The following is an 18932-nucleotide window of genomic DNA, read 5'->3' on the forward strand; positions in this document are numbered from 1 at the left end:
CCTCAATCAAGTGGTTAAAAAAAAAAAGAATCATTTGGAGAGAACTAGAGAGAGGAAGTAGGATTTATTTTGATTGTTTAGAGAAAATATAGACCTTGAGCTCTCTTGTACCAAGAGCTTCATATGAGGCCATTTGTGACGGGCCAGAAGACCTTACACAGCCTCATATTTTAAGAACTCAGCAGAAATAACTCCCCAGATGCAGATTATTCTCCTTTAGATGACTGGACCACTGCGTTTGAACGAGATTCTAAAATAAAACTGAGGCTGTGAAGTTTCTTTTTAGTTAACTCAGTTGTGAAGTATGACATGCAACAGAGAAGTGCTGAAAATAAATGAAGAGCCCCAGGAATGCCCATCTAACCTTCCCAAACCCCCTCAACAAGAGAATATTGTAAGCACCTCAGAAGCTACCCTTTTATTTCTCCCATTTACCAACACCTTCTAACTCCCCAAAGTACTGACTCTGAGCTCTATGATTTGATGGTAACTATGTTTTAACTCTGTATAAAGGGAATCATAAATATTCTCTGGGGTCAGGCTTAAGTTTGTGATGCACCTGTGTTGTTGAGGTCCAGCTGCTTTCACGGCCAGGGGATATTCTATTAGCTCACAGTCTGCTTTCCTTCTGTGGTGGATGTGCATTTGGATTATGTCCAGTTGGCGGCCACTAGGAATTAGGTTTCTAGGAACATCCTTGAGCACATGTATATGTTTGGAGTAGGATTAACAGATCGCAGGGTGTGCATTTTGAGTAAATGCTGTCAAACTGTTTTCCAAAGGCTTTTTTTCAATATACACTTTTTCGCACACAGAGTAGCACACAAGAGTTCCCATTACTCCATCAGCACTCCGTTCCTAGTCTCAGCCTTTTTAATTTTAGCCGTTCTACTCGGTGTTTAGCGGTATCTCGTTGTGGTTTTAATTTGCATTTCCTTGGTAACTAATGAGACCGAGCGCTTTTCCAGTTATTGGCCAGTTGGATATTCTCTTTTGTGAAGTGCCTATTTGAGTCTCTTGTCCATTTCTTTAATTGGGCTTTCCGTGTTTTTCTTAATGAGTTTCAGGAGTTCTTTATTTTCTATGGTACTGGTTCTCAGACTTCAGAAGGCATCAGAATCATCCTTAGGCCTTGTTAAGACAGACTACTGGTCCCTACCACCAGTGTTTCTGATTCAGTAGATATGGGGTCAGACACAAGAATGTGCATCTCTAACAAGTTCCCAGGTGATGCTGACGCTGCCGGCCTGGTGACCACACTGTGACAACACACGTCCTCCAGGTGTTTTAAATGTAGCAGCAACACATGTTTCTTGTTAGTTTAGGGCAAAAAACAAAAAACCCAAAAACTTCAACAATTGACTACTTGGTTCAAGCTTGGGACATAAGCTAATACTTTCCCTTTGTGGAAGGGGTACAACTGGGATTACTTCAGTAGCAACTGTTTAAATCTGTCTGACACCCACCTCTCTGCAGAGCGTATCTGGTGTACCTACTTAGCCAAGAAACCAGTTGATAATAGATGTTATCTCAGGGAAACTCACTGGCTTTCAACAGCAAGGACATGAGTCCAGTTATACCTCTAAAAATAAAAATACAGATCTCTGGAGATGAAAACATTTATTTCAATTGAATTTTGTTTCATTAAAAAACTCTACAATGACATTAAAAAAGAAATAAAATAGAAACATATTTAACTGCCTTTAAAGACTAAATAAACCTCCAAAGACCAAATAAACACATATACATTTCAAATACTTCCACTGTTCTAACAAACCTCAATATTATCCTTGTTGTCATGTCAGTCTCCTGAAATAAGAACCATGACTATTACACAATTTACTGGACTAAACATTAACCATATTATTTCTAAATACAAACTGCACTCAATGTATTTTGGTAGGTTGCTGAGTATGTGGTTTTTAAGGCTTAATTCTATGAAACATCTGTTTCTCTCTGTTAAAGAATCCAAAAACCGGCTATCAGAAGGCATATACGTGTGTGTGTGTGTGTGTGTGTGTGTGTGTGTGTGTGTGTGTGTGTATAATAAACATATTCCATTTGAGGGCGGTTATGCCTTATTCTGAGAGTACATGTAAAACCAGGACAGTAAAACCTTTAGTAAGTTGAACGCACCATGTCACAGCCGCCACCATCAAGAAAAGCTAAGGACCCATAGTTCAAACGAAGTACGGCAGGGCCCTCGGAAGTACTGTGGTTTGTTGATCTGCTGATCAGAAAGAGCTAGACAAAGTACAATTAGTGGTCAGAAGTAAACTAACCTAGGCAGGCTCATAAAAGTGAACCTTCTTGACGCATCCTGAGAACATACTGCATAAATACAGTCAATATATGCAACGTCTTTCTGTTTTCCTCACCAAGTCAGGGAGAGCCCATGCATGTGATTTAGAAAGGATTTCAACGACGGGCAAAGCAAAAGCCTTACGTCAGCAGAGGATCAACTGTCAATTGACGGTCAATTGAGGGTCAATTACAGTTAGCAGCACAGCCTTTTTGAAAATATCACCAAGCTGAGTCTAAAACTGCAACAGATATCATGTAGGAGCCATGAAATCTAGAAGACGATCAATGATAACACATGTCCATCATCATCAAATCCCCTAGAAGGGCTCCTATTTTCTGAAAGCATTTTCTCTTCCATCTCTTTTAGAAAATATAATTAAATACTGACCTTCTGTATTTTAACCATTTATCTTTTTTTCTGGGGGGGGGCCCTCTCCTACTATAATGCCACTTAAACTAAAGTGTATTTTTTGTTTTTTCTATTAGTTTTTTCTGTACTAGTTTAGCCAGAGGTTTTGGGCGGGGAATAGTGGATCCTACTTATGTTAAAGAAAGCGGTAAGGCAAAATGATAACTTCCACAGTCTTCAAGTAAATAGAATCCCTGATATAATTGGAAAGTAATATGTAATTTGGGGGCAGTAAAAAACATCTATGACAACTTTGTCTTATACCTTAGAAAATGTGCTTTGGCTCTGGAGTCTCTTTAAGGCACAAAACCTGGTAAACAGCTTTTATTGGTGGCCTGTACCTCTGATTTAGATAAGACAAAAAATACTATAACGTATAAATAACAATAATAAATCATTTTGTTAGAGCTTGAAATCATTGGGTGAAGTGGAGGGAAAAAATCCAGATAGACTAACAACTTGTATGTAAATATTTGTTGCTGGTGTAAAAAAAAGAAAAATGTAGTTTACACAGTGCAAAGACTATTGGAAAAATGTCTTTGGAATAGACTTGACCTCATGGTAGAATCACAGTGCTGTCTCAAAAATTCTTAAGGCTGAGGGCTGTCCATTGGAAGCATTCATAACCACATGCCCATTGTGAGTAATTTCTGGATAATTCCTTTTGAAGTACACCTGAAAAAAAAAGACAGGTATAAAAACATGTTTAAAAGTTTTAAAGTCCTCCTCCCTAAAGCAGCGCATTTCTTTTTTTTTAAAATTAATTTATTTAATTTATTTATTTTTGGCTGCATTGGGTCTTCATTGCTGCGCACGGGCTTTCTCTAGTTGCGGCGAGCGGGGGCTAGTTGCTCCGCGGCATGTGGGATCTTCCCAGACCAGGGCTCGAACCCCTGTCCCCTGGATTGCCAGGCGGAATCTTAACCACTGCGCCGCCGGGGAAGCCCCAAGCAGTGCATTTCTGTGTCCACTTTTCATGTGAAGCAATCCCATCACTAGTGGAGGAACAAGTGAAAAAACCAGGGACGTATTTATTCTGTGGAGGAAGTAGCCCCATTAAAACCCTCAGTGGGGCTGAGCTTAATACCAAACAACCTGTAGATCCACTTGAGTTCTGATCATTCTGATTCACAGATATGCTTTATCACTACATTAAATTGATAAGCGGAATCATTTTACTGACTCAAAGCCTGGCGATAAATTAAAACCAGGGTGACAAAGAGGCTGGGAAATCTAGCGTCTGCACGAGGGTTTCTCATTTTCACACACAAAATGAGCACAATAGATTTAGATGTTAATATCAGGTTGCAATCCCTATATTTTATAAACTCTGATGACAAGCATTGAAACGCTGGCGTATATGTATGAAATATCCTGGCGTTTAATTTGTGCGGCAAAGCAGTTATAGGGCCTATAGAAATGTGATCTGTGGATAGTGGGATACAAGAATGAAAAGAGAATCAAAAGCTTTAACAATGACTCAACCAAGCAACTTCTCTAAAATAGAAGATGATACCAAATAATAGGACAGGTCTTTGCCAAGCCTTTGAGTTCTTGAATTCTGCCAATTTCTAGCTGAACTGGAAGAGATACAGGTTTTCTGATAAATGTATAATCAGAACACAATGGAAATGAAATGCTGTCAAGTTTCTCTGTTCCACAATCATCAGTTTTTAGTAGCTGTATCGTATCTCAGTTCCTTGACAGACGCACAAAACAAAATGAAATAATGTCAAGACTTGTGAGCTCTTATCTCTAAATGTGTTTGGGTGAAAAAGGACTTCAAAAGTAATTTTTTTTTCCTCCAAAGAAGAATGTGAAAAGTTTTGTTTGAGTCTTTAAAACAGAAAACGTACCATCTATCTGAGGCTTGCTCGTGTCACGTGCTGGGTTGCTTAGTCATACGAGTTCAGATCTATTTTACAAAACCTGACTCCAGGTACATTTGTGGGTGCTGTCAACAAAGTTATCATGATAGTGGACTTCACACATGAAATGGAAAAGCTCTGAGATACCTACCTTCATATTATGTGTACTTTTTCTCTTACTGCTTGCATACTTGCTACCCCCAAAACAGCACTACATATGAAATGCTGTATATTAAAATGTCACTTAAAAGGAGAAAAATAAGAATTTCTCCAAGAGTGCTTGGATCCCACTGGATGAAATTTGAGGCTATTTCCATTATAATGCAAGGATTTAAAAATAAAGCATTTGGGGGGGCTAACTGCATTTCATCCCCCTCCTCAATTTTTTTTAAAATAGCCATACTGGTGGGGTTATGTATTTATATACTCTGTTAGTGAAAGTAAAAACAGCCAAAAGAACAGAAGGGAATTCATTTCATTTTCTATTGCTTGACAGCCACCCCTCCCCCATCAACCTGGTTCCTTTCTCCATACCCCTTTCTCAATGTAATTTTTTATTAAAAAATTTTTATTAGTAGTAATTTTTAACCAAAATGGTCTTCATTTCATGGTCTGAAATACTTGGAACTGAATAATGAAAATGAGCTTCCTGTGTATAAAATCCTTGATTTGACCTTTCTTTTCCTCATCTGTTGCCATGGTGTAGACCACACTCTAGCTGACGGCACAAGTGAGAGAAGGCATCTTTTTCACAGGGCAGGTTATGAAGGGAGTTGAGATGACTGAACGCTTGTTAGCAGGGTCCTTGTGGATGGGTTGAGCCTGGGATGGAGAGGCCCAAACTCACCTCTCTCTCCTGGGACCATTGCTGACCTTGGAAAAATCACTTAAGCTCTCTCTGACCAGCTGCCTCATTTGTGAAACGAGACAATGACTTACCTCATAGGAACTAATTGATGGCTACAAACTGCAGGTTGAAAACACGCTGAGCTAAGTGTTGGGTGTGATTATGATGCTGCTCAGAGACGTGGTCCCTTAAGTCCACAGAAGGCAGCAGCATCACCCAGCTTACATGATGAGAACAAAACATCTAGGGCTTCCCTGGTGGCGCAGTGGTTGAGAATCTGCCTGCCAGTGCAGGGAACACAGGTGCGAGCCCTGGTCTGGGAAGATCCCACATGCCGCAGAGCGACAAGGCCCGTGAATCACAACTACTGAGCCTGCGCGTCTGGAGCCTGTGCTCCGCAACAAGAGAGGCCGCGATAGTGAGAGGCCCGCGCACTGCGATGAAGAGTGGCCCCCGCTTGCCGCAACTGGAGAGAGCCCTTGCACAGAAACGAAGACCCAACGCAGCCAAAAATAAATAAATAAATTAAAACATCTAGGAGGCCCGTTTGTGAATCTTTTGATTTTTATCTTTACAGAAGCACAGGGTCGTAGTTAATACACATTTTATGCAGTAAATATAGTAACCCGGGAGGCAGAAAGTAGTTAAAAGTTTACTAACACTTTCTAACCTGTGACTTTGACAAGTTCCTTAGGCCCTTCTGCCTCAGTTTCTTGATCTGAGGGATAATACTACCAGCTCAGAACGGTTTTAATGAGGATTAAAAGAGACAATGCCAAAAAAGTTCAAATTCTGGCCAAGCAGAACATAAGACCAGTGAGTGTTGGGTTTGAGCCTTTTCCTGTCCTTCTTTGGGTTTAGTTCATTATAGTTCCTCCAGTGTAGGCTGAAACTAAGTTTAGTATTTAAACTCCAACTTGTAAACAAAGCCACCATCATGGAATTAGATCTTACTAAAAGCAACAGAGCAATAAACGCTCCCCTGCACGGATAAAGGCCACCAATCAATGGTTCAATATATGTAGAATTATGGTTCAAGAATCTGTCCATTCATTCTCACTGAACTGCACGGCACTAGTTCAATCCCAGTAACCCTCAAACTCCTCATCTTTAAAGCAGGTCTAACTTTGTGGACATACTGGCAGGTATATTATCAAAGTTAAAGAGTGCTAGAGAGTTAGAGACGATTTCTGCTTTTAACTTAACGGAATATTGGATATTTTTCTCCCCTTATTCTCTCAGAAATCACTCTCAACAGCAAGGATAGTGGGAGACTAAAAAGTAAGCCCAGGGCTTCCCTGGTGGCGCAGTGGTTGAGAGTCTGCCTGCCGATGCAGTGGACACGGGTTCGAGCCCTGGTCTGGGAGGATCCCACATGCCACGGAGCAACTAGGCCCGTGAGCCACAATTACTGAGCCTGCGCGTCTGGAGCCTGTGCTCCGCAACAAGAGAGGCCGCGATAATGAGAGGCCCGCGCACCGCGATGAGGAGTGGCCCCCACTTGCCACAACTAGAGAAAGCCCTCGCACAGAAACGAAGACCCAACACAGCCATAAATAAATAAATTAAAAAATAAAATCTCCTTTATACAAAATAAAATGGATTTGGATTAAAATTAAATTATAAAAAACAAAAAAAAAAAACAAAAAAAGTAAGCCCAATATTTGATGAAATCAGGAATCATTTGAAATCACAACTGACAAAATATCTAGATGGACTGCCTTATGCAACTGGATCCAATGGGCTGTAGCAAGACAGAGAGAAAGTACCTAAAGAGAGCAGATCTCAGCAATCATGGGAGAGCACAGTTCTCCAACTAACTGGCAAATCCTAAGGCGTCTATGAGGAATCATATAGAATCAACATCTTTGCCTAAAGCATGTACACTGGTCAGGTCCTAGGACAAGAGAGATTCTGAAATGCAAGCAGCATTGTAACTGCCCATCTCTGCAGGCTAGGGAGGAATACAGGCTAAATGAATATGTATTATCAATTTCTCTCTCTCTCTCTCTCTTTCTCTCTCTCACACACACACACACACACTCACTCACTCACTGTCTTTCTCTGGATCATGGGGAATGCTTCTATGTTAAGCAGAGGGAATTCCCTTTAGTCTGAAATGATGCGCTAGCCACAACTATCTAGCAAATATATGGTCTTAAAAAAACAAAATTAAAAAGTGCGTAGTAGGAATAATAATAAATAAAAAAGTAATACAGAATTTGTAAAACACACAAACAAAAAAGTAGGAAAAGGAACAGGATAAGCACATGATGGATGAAAGAAATAATCACTGAACAGATGAAAATTATGAAAAAAATAATATTACATATTTAAAGAAAATGTAGTAGAATAATCAACCTGGGGAGGCAGAGATCTGAGAGTACAGGAAAACATGGCACAGAAACAAAAGATGAAACATGAATTGACAGATGCCAAAGTGAAAAGGAAGATAAAAATGAAAACATCAAAGAAATGACAGTTCTGAAGGCTGCCCAAAGATTAGTCATTACTGAACAAACAATATGAGACATGGAGGATAGAACTGAGAAAGCAAGTCTAATAACTATAAATTAATAAAAATTTAAAAAAGATTAAGGAGATAATAGCTTTATGAAATAGACAAAGGACAATATATACATTACAGATATTTGTAAAGAGAATCCAATCAACTAAAACAAATTCAAAGATATAATTCAAATAAAATCCCTAAAATAAAAGACTAGAAGCTAGTGACCAAGAGTCTGTGATGTTCTAGGAAAAACAAATGACTTTCAAAACAGAAAAAGAATCCTCTGAGTATCCAGGAAAGATCAACTTATGTCCAACGTGGCCTTAGACTCCTACACATGAATAAACAATGCTGGAAGACCTTATAGCAAAGATTACAACACAATAAGTGAAAGGACATGTGATCCAAGAATATTATAACCAGAAATATAAACTGGTGATGTAGCAGAAAAATATTTCATACAGGTGACCCTTGAGCAACGTAGGGGTTAGGGACCCTCCACATAGTCGAAAATCCAAGTATAACTTTACAGTTGCTCCTTCATATTCACAGTTTCACATCATGCATTCAACCAACTGCAGATCATGTAGTATTATAGTACATATTTACTGGAAAAAAAACATATAAGTGGACTCCTGCAATTCAAATCCCTGTTGTTCAAGGGTCAACTCTATAGACTGTAAGTCGGGGATTCTTAACTCCAGTGACCCTCCTTTACGATGGTATAGAGACTTGTTTTCAACCTTTCATTTGTACTGCCACCCACAATAGTAAATACACTTAACTTTACTTTGAGTCTCAGTACAGATTCACAATCTGTATCTATATTTATCTATCCTGAAAGGAGTTTCATTTTCATGAAATATTTACTATTACTATGAAAGATACATTGCTCCTTTTCTTCTATTCCATTCTTTTCTATTTCATTTCTTAAAGCATGCTGGTCATGACTGATTAAACAGATTTCTCAGCCCCACTAATGAATCAAACCCCTAAGCTGTAAAAACACAATACCAGAGGACAAATTTTAGCCAACTAGGAGATGGAAAAAGTATCACTTCATACAAGTAAGTAAAATAATAGAGGTTTAAGGATTTTTAAAGGTATGAAGATAAACAGTAGAAGAAAAACAATTAAAATCTGATGGGAGAATGGGGAGAGGGAAGATATGACATCATTGTTCATAATGGGGAGCCAAAAATAAGAAATAAAGTATTCTTAGAGGAAATGAAAGGAACATACATAAAACAATGAGTAAAGAAACACAAATTACAGGCTAAGAAAAGATTAAAAAAAAAAGAGCACTAAAAACTGACAGTATAACACGACTGAACTAAGATAAAACATAACTATAATCTCAATAAGTGTAAATGGCCTAAACTCATCTATTGGGGCGGTGGGGGGGTGCCTCACGTGCTAAGATTAAATCTCAGAGATAAACCTAACTACATGCCATTGCAAGAGACGTATCTGTAATCTGCTATTAAAAGATAATCGGAGGAATCCCCTGGTGGTCCAGTGGTACAGAATCCATCTTGCAATGCAGGGGACACCAGTTCGATCCCTGGTCACACAACTAAGCCTGCACGCCACAACTACAGAGCCCATGTGCCACAACTACAGAGTCCATGCACTCTGGAGCCCACACGTCACAACTAGAGAGAAGCCTGCACACACACCACAATGAAGTGAAGAGCCCACGTGTCACAATGAAAGATCCCACGTGCCACAACTAACACCCAACGTAGCCAATAAATAAATAAATATTAAAAAAAAAAAAAAGACTATCAAAAACTGGGACTTCCCTAGTGGTCCAGAGGAGGTTAAGACTCTGCACTTCCACTGCAGGGGGAATGGATTTAATCCTTGGTCAGGGAACTAAGATCCCACATGCCCCACAGCATGGCCAAAACAAAAACAAAAACAAAAACAGTCAAAGACATACCAGGCAAATGAAAACAACGTGAAAAGGGGGACTCAACTTAATTATGAACCATATTGGATTCAGGGCCAAGACCATTAAACGAATCAATGAAAGGCACTTTAAAATAGTAGAAAATATAATTCATACTGATAATAAAAGTCAAGAATATATTTGTGCACTGGAAAAAAATCATATCATCAAAATTATAACAACCAAAAAAAGCAGGAAGTACAAAGTGAAACTTGGTAGCATGAGACTAATTCACCTAGTCCAAGTTACATTAAACGGACCAAAATAAACAAGGATAGAGAAGAACTAAATAATGTAATTAAATAGATCTAATTAAAAATGAAGCTCTATAACTTAAACAGACAATAGCCCATTTTTTTAAATACCCACAGAACACTCACAAAAATTGCCTATTTACCAGAACACAAAAAAAGTATTAATAAATACTGTTTCTTGGGGGAAACAGGACAGACAACATTTTTTGATCATAAGGTACTGAGACTGATGAGGAAAACAGAAACAAATAAACATAAAAAAACTCCAACCCCCAGGAAGTTTTAAAGATATCCTTCTCAAATAATTTGTGGACCAAAGAGGAAATGAAAACCAAAATCGCAGAATCTATACAAAAAACCTAACTATGATGAAAGCACTACACACCAGAACCTATAGGATATATCTAAAACAGTATTCAGAGAAAAGTTCACAGCCTTGAAATATTTATATTAATAGACAAGAAAAAATAAAAACAAATGCATTCAGGAAGTAAGCAACAATAAAATAAACCAAAGAAAGAAAGATAATAGAAGGTGATAAATTATAAAAAAGAATACAAGTAGTAAGTGAACTACAGAGCTCCTCTTGTGGGGAAAAAAACATAAAACTGTAACAATTAATTAGAAGGGAAAATGAGGAGTAGGGAATGGAGAGAACATAAATACTATGTAGCCATTAAACAGAATGAGATAACTATGCACATAGATATAATATTCAATGAAAAAAGTAAGGAAGAGCTATCATTTGTGCTTAAAAACAGGAAGGCCGCATAGGCACAAATTATTACTGAAGCACAGAACATGTCAAGAGAATAGTCAAAGATGGTGCTGGAGCTCCACCCCCGGGGAGGAGCCGTGTAATGACAGGAATGGTAAAGTGACTTAGATTTCATTTATAAAAATTTAAAACCTATTCTAAAAAAATGAAGTTTTTGAATTTTGTAGCATTAGACACATCATGTCTTTAAGAACTGATTATTAAAAATAAAATTTAATTATTTAGAGTCTCTAATGCTACTTAGAAGAACTGTGGGTACTTTTTCTTATTGGGAGATAAGGGTTGAATCTATAGCCTGAAAAAAAAATGATGCCACTTGTATCTTATAAAATGCTCAATATTCACAAAGCACTCTCATCTGATTCTTTTTTTTTAAATTAATTAATTAATTAATTTATTTTTGGCTGTGTTGGGTCTTCGTTTCTGTGCGAGGGCTTTCTCTAGTTGTGGCAAGCGGGGGCCACTCTTCATCGCGGTGCGTGGGCCTCTCACTATCGCGGCCTCTCTTGTTGCGGAGCACAGGCTCCAGACGCACGCAGGCTCAGCAGTTGTGGCTCACGGGCCTAGTTGCTCCGCGGCATGTGGGATCCTCCCAGACCAGGGCTCGAACCCGCGTCCCCTGCATTGGCAGGCAGACCCTCAACCACTTCACCACCAGGGAAGCCCCATCATCTGATTCTTGTAATAAGTGCGAAGGAGCCGGGCAGTGCTGTAATCCCTGCACTACATACAGGTGAGGACCCTGAGGCTCAGAGACCTTGGGCAACATAAGAGGTCACAAGGTTGCTAAGTGCCTCCTGCACTATTCAAACCAGTCCAAGGTCCTAGATCTAGGATATTAGGATTTCATAATTTTGGGGTTGTATCTGGTGATAAAACGAATAGATAAAATGAAACCTCTGTTACACACTGGCAACAAAGAAACTTCAAAAAAGCCTCAATCAGGTCTGCTTCATCCCAGAATAAAATGAATGATAGGCATTTATCCTTTGTTATGGGATGAATTGTGGCCCCTCCAATTTTTTTTTTTTTTGTCTGTGTTGGGTCTTCATTGCCGCACGCGGGCTTTCTCTCGTTGCAGCGGCGAGCAGGGGCTACTTAGTTGCGGTGCACAGGCTTCTCATTGCGGTGGCTTCTCTTGTTGCGAAGCACGGGCTCTAGGCGTTCGGGCTTCAGTAGTTGCGGCACGCGGGCTCAGCAGTTGTGGCGCACAGGCTTCGTTGCTCCGCGGCACGTGGGATCTTCCCAGACCAGGGCTCTAACACGTGTCCCCTGCATCGGCGGGCAGATTCTTAACCACGGCGCCACCAGGGAAGCTCCCCCTCCAATTTTATATGTTGAAGTCCTAAACCCACCAGTCGTTCAGAATGTGACTGTATTTGGAGATAGGGTCTTTATAAAGGCGATTCAGTTAAAATGAAGTCATATAAGTGGCCCCAAATCTAACATGACTGGAGTCCTTATAAGAAGAGGCGATTAGGACACAGGCACACACAAAGATCATGTGAAGACACAGAGAAAAACATGGCATCTACAAGCCAAGGAGAGAGGCCTCAGAGGAAATCAATCCTGCCTATACCTTGGCCTCAGACTTCCAGTCTCTAGGGCTGTGAGAAAATCAGTTTCTTTTAAGGTGCCTACTCTGTGGTACTTTGTATGGCAGCCCTAGCAAACTAATGTATCCTTCAGCTTTATGTATCTGAAAGGTACTTTCTCTATTTCACGGATCATCTAAAAGGGTCAATCAGACAGTGATTCAGCTTGCGTGCACCATTTTCAGAGAATCAACTACGTAGTCAAGAAAACATGACTTGGATGCACATTTTCCCAGATGTTGAGTTTTCTTTTCAAATGAATGAATTCTGTTCTGTTAAGAGTGACAAGCTTGTTGACTTAGGCTAATCCTCCCGGTGTTACAGCTGTGAACGATGCTCTGAACGATATCTGATGCTTGCACATTTAAAAAGTTGACAATCTGACAGCTTGTTCTCCGAAGAGGATCAAGCATATGTAGAAATAATGTCAAGAAGATACTCAACTGAGATGAGAATCAGGATATGTTATTTTGTTATGTCTTTCCAAAGAAGTGACCTGAGGCAGTGGCAGGACTGAAATACAAGAGTGATGTTCTGCCACCCTGTGAACTTGGGTGACTGGCCCCGTCTTGGCTACCACATGAAAGGAGCAGCGTTCTCAGGCTCGACACAGAGCAGAGTGCCTAGGGTGGAACTCAGCCTCCCCCACCAATTCACCCCCTGCGCTCCCTGGACCAGCTCTGTGACCTTAGGTGAGCCCTGGACCCAATCTCCTCATCCATAACCTGGGATAAAAAAGGACCATGATAAGGATTAAGTGCAATCATACATGGGAGAAGTATGTAAAATAAATTATAAAGAACTACACAAATGTAACTTACCACTGATATTGTTTAAGTACATGCAGGATTACTACACCAGGAATCTCAAGATATTTAATTCAATGAACTATGTCTATTTTTCTATGTATGTTACACTTGATTTAAAACATTTGTTGGAAGAAAAGATTCCTAATCCTGTGTCTGCTGCACAGCAGCATTATCACTACCTGTATATATATGGACACTTCCTTCTAAGGGGGGCTTTAGCTTCCTTACCTGTAAAATGAGGGTGTTGAACTTATGTTATGTACCTACCTAAAATGCTGTGATCTATTTCTCATTGCTCAATGTTTGATAATATATAATCATAACATATTTTTAAAGTGGAGACTTTTAACTCATACGTGAGGATACATGTGTCTGATGTGAAATGCCTAAGGTCAAAGAAAAAAAGGGTTTGTGAGATTCCTGGCTGTTCTGTGACTAGGTTATATAGGGAATCCCAAATAATTATTGGATGTTAGGAGGGAAGCTCTGACTGGGAGACACTCTAGTGGATGAAAGCGCTCTGTGAATTTCACGCATTAAAAACTATAGGGCTCCAGGGGGCTTCCCTGGTGGCGCAGTGGTTGAGAATCTGCCTGCCAATGCAGGGGACACGGGTTCGAGCCCTGGTCTGGGAAGATCCCACATGCCGCGGAGCAACTGGGCCCGTGAGCCACAACTACTGAGCCTGCGCGTCTGGAGCCTGTGCTCCGCAACAAAAGAGGCCGCGATAGTGAGAGGCCCGCGCACCGCGATGAAGAGTGGCCCCCGCTCGCCACAACTGGAGAAAGCCCTCGCACAGAAACGAAGACCCAACACAGCCAAATAAATAAATAAATAAAATAAATTTATATATATATATAAAAAAAAATATATATATATAGGGCTCCAAGTGCAACTTCTCTATATTTACATACAATATAAGTACTTATGAAAAGTTCAGAATACAATCTTCCGGGATCCCTAAACTCTTCAGCCAGCTCTGTGACCCAGCACAATTTCCTACATTATGAACAGTGGAAGGTACTGCTCTTCATTTCTAAGGAGGAAGAATGAGATAAAACAATGACAGAGAATTCAGGCCACATTTCAGATAAATGTTTCATATAGAATTACTTAGATACTGGGACATGTTTTCTTTTCCCTTTTTTTGTTTTGTTTTGTTTGTTTGTTTTATTTAGGTTGTGGCACATGGGATCTTTGTTGTGGCATGCAGACTCTCAGTTGCGGCACGCAGCCTAGGCTTCTTAGTTGTGGCATTCGGACTTCTTAGTCGCAGCATGCGTGTGGGGTCTAGTTCCCCAACCAGGGATCAAACCTGGTCGGCCCCTGCAGGCTGTTCCCGGGCCCCCTGCATTGGGAACGCAGAGTCTTACCCACTGGACCACCAGGGAAGTCCTACAACTGGCAATTGTTGAATACAGTACTCTATATATGCCTATGATGTCAAATTGGTTAATTGATTATTCAGATCTTTTGTATCTTGACTTAGTTTTCTTCTTGCTCTATTAATTTGATAGAAAGTTGTTTTAATACCTCCCACTGATTGTGGAATTTTCTATTTCTCCTTGCGGTTTTACCCATTTTTGCCCTTCTTTTTAAAAAATAAGCTATTTTACTATTTTGAAGTCTTATAATGGGAGCATACAAATTTCTAATTCTATCTCCTGTTGGTAACATTATGGGACGTTTTCTTTAAGAGATATTTTAAATACTGAAAGAGTAATTTTATTCAACTTACAAGTGAAAATCTGGGAAATGCAGAGAAGTATAAAGAAGGGAAAATGCACCCATAATTTAACACCCGGAGGTAAAGTTTTGACGGAAAGCCTCACGACATACATTCTGAGGCCTCAACCCACCTGAACCCACCCATCGAAAAGGGCAAGAACAGCAGAGTTTTCTTCTCGCCCTCTATCCTTCCATCAATCCCACTCCTATCTTATTCCAGAGAGAATTACAGCTGGCTGCATGACAGCGGCTAAGTCCCTTACCAGACCTCAGTTACCACACTTGTACTGTGAGATACCACCACCTCACCTTTGTTAGAAAGATACCACGTGACCTGAACGCTACTCATCGAGCACCTTTCTCACACCATGTACAGTGCTTAGTGCTTCCACACACCTCATCTGTGAAAATGCTTTGTAAACCTTCAAGCGCCATTCAGACTACAGTGTTAGGGTACTGTGAATTCTTGATTTATCCTGATGACAATTTCATCTTCCAGAAAGAAGAGGAAGCATAGGGAGGCAACCAGACCTAATTCTGAACAACGAAGAATTAGGGAGAAAGTGACAGTATCATGTAGGAGTTTTCTTTAGTTAGAAGCCAGAAGAGACCTACACCTTTCCCTGGTAGATCTTTCTAGACCCAATTCATAATATTCCACTCCAATTCTTCTTCTCAAACTCTCAAATTTCCTGGATGTTCCCTGACAGCATTTGCATCATAAATGTGCTAAGCACCAATCGTAAGAATGTAAAGGGTCTGCAAAATGAGTGTTCTGTGCTCTATGAGATCTGACCCCAGAGCCCAAACATGTGGAAGCTCCAATCCGAAATCTCTCTCTCATGCGCACGTGTGTGCACACGTGGGCGCACACCCGTCCTGCATCCCGCCCCCACTAGTTCTGCAGATTCTCAGCAGACATGCCCTCCCCCTGCAATGTACTCTTAAGGTGCAGTCATGAAGCTTCGTCTCTGGAGGCTTATAAGTGAAAAGGGCACAGAGTGCTTGCTCCCAGACCCCTGGTGCCAGATCCTGAGGAGTGAACCCTGGAGATGCACTTTAATTACAACTCCTTGCGGCGGGCTTACCTGTTTTGCTGTTTCAGTGATGGCAGCGGCCTCAGCCTTGCCCAGTTGTTGCACCATCTTGTAAAACAGGCCGTCTCTATTTTGTAGCAAAACGTATGGCTCATCGTATTCTTTCAGTCTCCCTGAATCCAAAACCTGTTAATCAGCAGAAAGAAGCCCATTAGCACACAATGTTTTTGCAGTAACATATTATAACTCAGACAACATTTCCGAAAGGGGTAAGACAGTGAGAATAGAATCTATCTGGGTGGTAGGCCTGGCTGGTGTTTATAAACGGTTTGATTACCCTGTTTTACTAAGCAGACAAAGGCCTAACCCGACCTTTTATTATTATAATGTTATAGGAAGAAAATGAAAGTTTTAGACTATGATTAGGGGCACTCAGCAGTATATGGCATTTTATATTCTGCCCAGGGCATTTGGGGCTGTTATCATTAGTTAGTGCTTTTAGCTCTCAGGCTCTTGAGCTTTGAGGGCTATTTATACAGATATACAGAGCTGGGAAATTTCTTGATTCAAGGAAATCAAACTCAATTTAGCAAAAAATTAGGGTGATGTCATAGAAACTGATGGCAGAGAGCAAATGAACTCCCGAGTTGGTTTCACAGGATCTGAGCAATTTTGGGGACAAAAAGTAAATGCTTCCGGAATTTCCTTAGGGCCCTGGAATATTTCAGCTAAGTGGGGATAGAATCTTTTGCGAGAGAGGTTAAGGTGCTTCTTGAAGTTAGCTTTGGTAGTAGTTTATTCTTCTGAGAGTGAAAAGCTGGCAAAAAGAGCTGCTACCTAAACAGCTTTAGCAGAATTGCTCTGCACAGAAGAAAATCTCTAGAAATCCAATTTTCTCTTTGGATAAGTCTAAAGAAGCAATTAAGAAATTGAGCTCCAAATTCCAGTGATCACGGCCTGCAGAGCACACGGGGGCAGCCCAATCTGAATTACCGAGGATCTGAATCTGTTTTCACAAATTATCTTTCCTTGCTTCTTGTTCTTTCTTCAGCTGCCTTCCTTTCACCCATTTTATTGCTCATTAATATGTCCACTAATTGGAAACTGAAAGGAAGAGGAAAGGGCTCTTAACTCTGCCTTTCTACTTATTAGTGGCTTTGGTTAATGGTTTCAGAGGGGAAAAAAAGAATCTGAAATAATTGGCCCAAATGACATACCTAGGAAAACAGTTTTGATGTTAAGTGGTACTTAGTTCTTCATTTAGGTCATATTTAGAGTAAATGTATCTTAAGAGAATACGATGAAACTCTACGCAGGACACAGGTTGTTCTTCCACATCTAGGTATTAACAGTTAATTTGGTCCCAGGGTATTCAATCGGAAACATTTATTAAGTCTCATAAAGGCCATTTTCCTGTTAAACTTTTACTACTAAGAATCACTGCTAACAGCAGCTCTCTCAAAAGAGTTTAAGAGTAACTGAATCTGTTACATCCATATAATTATTAAAATGTCGTATAATTTGTCATGCCAATTTAGATGCCCTGAATGTGTAATTTTACTTATGCGTAGCGTTATAGAGCATAACCATTCCTCCTGACGGTGAAGAAGAAAAAAATGCAATTTTAAAACATAGGTCTCTCTCATGCCAAAGACAAAGTAAATAATTATATCAAATTACTTCATACAACGAAGAACTTTACATTCTTCAAAAGCAACAACTTTTAAAAATCACCACTTCAGAGTTGGTGGAAATGAGTTCTCTGACTAGAGAGATTTTATATATTTTTTAGGGGAAGTTTTATTAATATTTTGTCCTTGTCCAACTTTCTACTTTATTTACTAAAATTTGAAGGAATAGCAGATCTTTTCATTTTCTTTCATATTGTCTAAAATACACGATTCCACTGAGATGAGTAGTTCTCAGGATTGACTAATATCTAAGAAAGGCAAAGCCAGAAAACCATTAACACTCTCAAAAAACGATAGGATTAACAATATAAATGGCAGAAAGATCTATTTTGACCCTTATAAGCATTAGCAACATAATGACTACGCATAAGGACAGTTTTCAAATTTTTTTTTGTCGGGGGTGACAAATAGTTTCTGGTTTTCATTCATCTGGGAAAACATTACTAAAAAGAGATTTGAGTTGAGGAAGAAAGGCAAAGAATTTTAAATCGTAAGACTGTCTATAAACAGAAGACGTGGAATCCAAGTTTCCTGGCCCTGGTGTTGGTTGTTCATCATCCATTTCCAAAGAATTCTCTAACTGCAGACAGTGAAAATGTTGAACACAGGCAACAATACTGTTAGAGCAATTGCAGATTTTCACATGCTTCCTTTGCTCACACTTCTAGGGAGAATCCACGGTGATACAAAGACTGGAGTATGCAGGGATTGGAGGGAAAAGCTGTGCTATTGGCTGAAGAGAAAACAGGTCACAAGCAACCAGCTAATCCTAAAAACTACAGGAAGAAGCCTTTAATGTAGAGATAGTTAGTTGTTGAGTCTTAGGAGGAAGAGGATTTCTGATTTGTTTGTCTTGCTCCACTGTTTTGTGGCAACAGAGAAAGTACGGAAGATTACATTAGCTGTCATTATGACTCCATCATGTTTAATAAACTTAAAATTGAGAGAACATCTTTGCAAAATAGAATTTTTAGCCTGACACATTAATGGTGCTTAATGAACCCAAACTGGGTAAATCCATTTGGAGAGCCAACACATAAACATAGCTATTAATTAGGTCACAGTTGTTTCCCAACAAGCCTTTTGCTTAATTTACTTACAGTAAACAAAACCATATCCATCCGACTTTGTGCAGAAGTATTCACC

General features: G+C 39.8%; 1 protein-coding gene across 8 annotated transcripts in view; it reads right to left on the reverse strand.

Annotated features, from left to right (window-relative positions):
• Positions 1–1620: 1620 nt before the first annotated feature.
• ABCC4 (ATP binding cassette subfamily C member 4) overlaps positions 1621–18932 on the reverse strand; it is a 219616-nt gene continuing 202304 nt past the window's right edge. For all 8 annotated transcript variants that reach the window (XM_036831959.1, XM_036831960.1, XM_036831953.1 and 5 more), the window contains 2 exons: positions 16147–16281; positions 1621–3388 (listed from right to left, as the gene is read on the reverse strand). In XM_036831959.1, coding sequence (XP_036687854.1) covers positions 3281–3388; positions 16147–16281 — 243 coding nt within the window. In that variant the 3' untranslated portion in view covers positions 1621–3280. The remainder of the gene's footprint in view (positions 3389–16146; positions 16282–18932) is intronic.

Source organism: Balaenoptera musculus, chromosome 18, assembly GCF_009873245.2.
Source record: "Balaenoptera musculus isolate JJ_BM4_2016_0621 chromosome 18, mBalMus1.pri.v3, whole genome shotgun sequence".
Classification (NCBI taxonomy): Eukaryota; Metazoa; Chordata; class Mammalia; order Artiodactyla; family Balaenopteridae; genus Balaenoptera; species Balaenoptera musculus.